General features: G+C 28.0%; 1 protein-coding gene across 1 annotated transcript; it reads left to right on the top strand.

Moving 5' to 3' along the window:
• Window positions 1–107: 107 nt before the first annotated feature.
• Window positions 108–2,748, top strand: LOC113377394 (ruvB-like helicase 2). Its single transcript, XM_026617706.1, has 5 exons — window positions 108–536; window positions 1,080–1,300; window positions 1,875–2,013; window positions 2,411–2,516; window positions 2,600–2,748. Exons 1-5 carry the CDS (start codon window positions 108–110, stop codon window positions 2,629–2,631), a joined length of 927 nt encoding a protein of 308 aa, XP_026473491.1. The 3' UTR covers window positions 2,632–2,748.
• Window positions 2,749–3,524: the final 776 nt, after the last annotated feature.

The following is a 3,524-nucleotide window of genomic DNA, read 5'->3' as shown; positions in this document are numbered from 1 at the left end:
ATTTATCATAATTTTCATATAATATTTGTTAAATCATCATAATGATGTGAATTCTAACTATTTAATTTTAATAAATTTCTATTCTATTTTATTCTATCATTTTTCAGATGGGAAAATTGATTCTGAAAACAACAGAAATGGAAACAAACTATGATTTGGGCAATAAAATGATTGAAAGTTTGTTAAAAGAGAAAGTAGTGAGTGGGGATGTAATCACAATCGATAAAGCCACTGGTAAGATCAGCAAATTGGGCAGATCTTTTGCCAGAGCTCGTGATTATGATGCCACCGGAGCTCAAACTCGCTTTATCCAATGTCCTGAGGGTGAATTACAAAAACGCAAAGAAGTTGTTCATACTGTGACTTTACATGAGGTCGATGTTATAAATAGTAGAACTCATGGATTTCTGGCTTTGTTCTCTGGAGATACTGGGGAGATCAAAACTGAGGTTCGTGAGCAAATAAATGGTAAGGTAGCCGAATGGAGAGAGGAAGGAAAAGCTGAGATTGTTCCAGGGGTTCTGTTTATTGATGAGGTAAATGCTGTTTCAGTTTTCTGAGTAGATTATTAGGGTTTTTACAAAAACCGACATTTTAGAAAACTGTTTTTCCAATAGTAATATTTTCAGAAGAAACCAATATATTTTGTACAGGCTAAAATGTGGAGAAAAAATTCTACTTTTCTGTTAATTACAAAACTGATAAACGCTAGTTCTTTTTGAGTTTTATCAAATGGCATTTAAATTTTTGAAATTGATTCAGCCGTTTTTAAGAAAACGTCGATGAAAGGTCGATGTTCGCCTCATACACATATATTCTCTTTACAAATTTGGTCTCATTTGATTCAAATGACTTGAAACATTAAGGAAACATACATTTATACATTTGCATTACATTCATACAATTGGTAACCAATAATTTCTACCGGTTTTCAAATTTCATAATTTTTCAATTGACCAGTTTTTTAAAACTGACAAACTAGCAATTATGTTTGAATACAATATTAGTTGCAGTGTGCATTTTGATTGCTCTTAATATTTTTTATTATAAATATTTGTAACATCAATCTTTAATTTTAGGCTCATATGTTAGACATAGAATGTTTTTCATTCTTGAACAGAGCTTTAGAGAACGAGATGACACCTGTTGTAATAATGGCAACAAATAGAGGCATAACCAGAATTCGAGGAACAAATTATAGGAGCCCCCATGGAATTCCTATTGACTTATTAGATAGAATGATAATTGTGCCAACTAAACCCTATGTTGAAGATGAATTGATGGAGATTATAAAAATCAGGTAAATATAGGTTTTATGTCACAATTATAACTTATTACTTCTATTACATAAAATTTATATAAGATATTCAGAAACACATTGACATTCTCAAAAGACTAGTTAATTTTAAAATGATGACTACAAAACTACATTTTAAAAGATTAAGTTTTTGGTTTCATAGCCGACAGCAGAATATTATGTCAATTAATTCTAATCTAACTAAATATGATAAAAAAATCATTCAAGTGTAAAATGCAAATCTTAGTAAACTACACCACGAAGTAAATTTGATCTGTTTCTTCTCATCACTTGTAATCATTCTGATGACAGAAATTACTAGAACTTCATTGATGTCCAATGTTTTATTAAATTATAGCAGTGGTGCACAACAATAAATATACTAACTGACCTTGCAAATATTGTTTAAATCTTAGTTGCAAATATTGCTAGAAAAATTTTATGTAATTGTATGTAAGTGAAATTTGTGTATAACACAAATGAGTTTGGATTAGATGTTTGAGTTTTACTATTTTAGAATTGTATTTGTGCATTTGAACAAAATATCAATTATACTTATTTCATTTTGAACATACAGATGTGAAGAAGAAGATTGCCAAATGTCTGCTGATGCTATGACCGTTTTGACCAGAATAGCAATGGAAACGTCTTTGCGTTACGCAATTCAACTAATTACAACAGCTGGGCTAGTTTGTCGCAAACGTAAATCTGTTGAGGTAATTTATAAACAATTTGAAAAATTATTATATGTATTTTATGTGCTAATGCAGCAGGTTATTTTATTATTTTATTATTATTTTAGCTTATTATGTAGTATTTTGTTATTTTTTAATTTTCTGAAGTGCTGAAAAACTAATGAAATATATTCTACATATTCTTTGCTAACTTAATAGTAAAATATAGCTAATTTTTAGCTTTTAAGCTTTCGGTCTTTAAACCTTTGTTTTTTTATTTTTTGTTTATTATTTTATGATCGGCTTATTTATGTTTGAAGCACTGTCTCTGTAGGTCTTGGTAGATAAAACATGTTTAAATTTTTATGCATTTAAGTTCTTAAATCTTAAAATCGTTTCATAATGTGATAGTTAAATAAATAGAACGAAAATATTTAAGGTTTCTATGGATGATATTAAAAGAGTGTATTCCCTGTTTTTGGATGAACATCGATCATCACAGTTTTTGAAAGAATATCAAGCTGAGTATATGTTTAGTGAGAACGGTAAGTAGAAATTTTTATAATTTGGCATCATCTATTTAATTAGTTCAATCATATATGTTATATAAATTTGTTTTTGTTTTTAGCAGATGATCCTCTTATGGAAACTGATGACTAATTTTTCCTCCACGAGTTTCTAATTCTTTTTATCTATAATTGATGTATAAGTTTATTATCTTTGTTTACTATGAAATAGAATGAATGATGTAATGGATATTAATGTCTCTCATGAAAGAATAAAAATATAAGTATTTTAAGTTATTTTTATTATTTTATTATTAAACAAGCGTATATAATTAATATATAATTTCTACAAACACTTTTATATAAAAACTTTGTCAATAAATTAGTGCATACTTATATATTATATATAATTTTATTTAAATTATGAAACTATGCAGTATGAGCAGTCAAGAAATAGATTTTTCCAACTGGGAAGGAATTTTTAGATAAAACAGTATTCCTTAAGGGGTGGTGTACTGGTCTAGAATTAAAAAAAAACGATTTTGTTTTTTTTGCAATTTGAAAAGCTTTTCAAGAATATGTGTACTTTTGTTTCTTTTCTGTGCGAAACTTTAAACGCGTTTTTCTTGAAACTGTCTTATTCGATACACGATTCACACGTATATACGGATCTAGACCAGAATTCCCCCTTAAGCACAGATTTTAAGATTTTTTCTTCATATTATTTTTCACTTTTTATTTAGATTTAGGTACATTTTTTAGGGTGAAACATGTTATCTAAGACGTCAAAGATATTATCAGATTCTAATTATAAACTTCTATGTTTTTAGTAAAACTTGACTGCCCGTGTTGCATATCAACAAATGATTAACAAATAATCCAGGTACCATGTATTAGAATTTTGGTATTAGTTAAGCTTTCAACTGGTTTTATCAGTTTTAGTTTTCTTCAGCCTTCCTCAGCGCCTGATAAGCGGCTTTCTTTGATTGCACTGAAAAAAAATATACATATATATTGAAAACAATTATTTTTTAAATTCAAAAACTG

Source organism: Ctenocephalides felis, unplaced genomic scaffold (genome assembly GCF_003426905.1).
Source record: "Ctenocephalides felis isolate EL2017-DRISC unplaced genomic scaffold, ASM342690v1 CF-g0.4_SCAFFOLD_01886, whole genome shotgun sequence".
NCBI lineage: Eukaryota > Metazoa > Arthropoda > Insecta > Siphonaptera > Pulicidae > Ctenocephalides > Ctenocephalides felis.
The sequence above is the reverse complement of the archived record's forward strand: the minus strand, read 5'-3'. Positions and strand labels throughout refer to the sequence as shown.

What these genes read in the sequence shown, in the direction of transcription:
- LOC113377394 (XM_026617706.1), top strand. Translation starts at nt 108, where the DNA reads ATGGGAAAATTGATTCTGAAAACAACAGAAATGGAAACAAACTATGAT. An exon ending in GGGTTCTGTTTATTGATGAG is followed by an intron (nt 537 to 1,079) that starts GTAAATGCTGTT and finishes CTTTAATTTTAG; the next exon opens with GCTCATATGTTAGACATAGA. An exon ending in GCAAACGTAAATCTGTTGAG is followed by an intron (nt 2,014 to 2,410) that starts GTAATTTATAAA and finishes AAAATATTTAAG; the next exon opens with GTTTCTATGGATGATATTAA.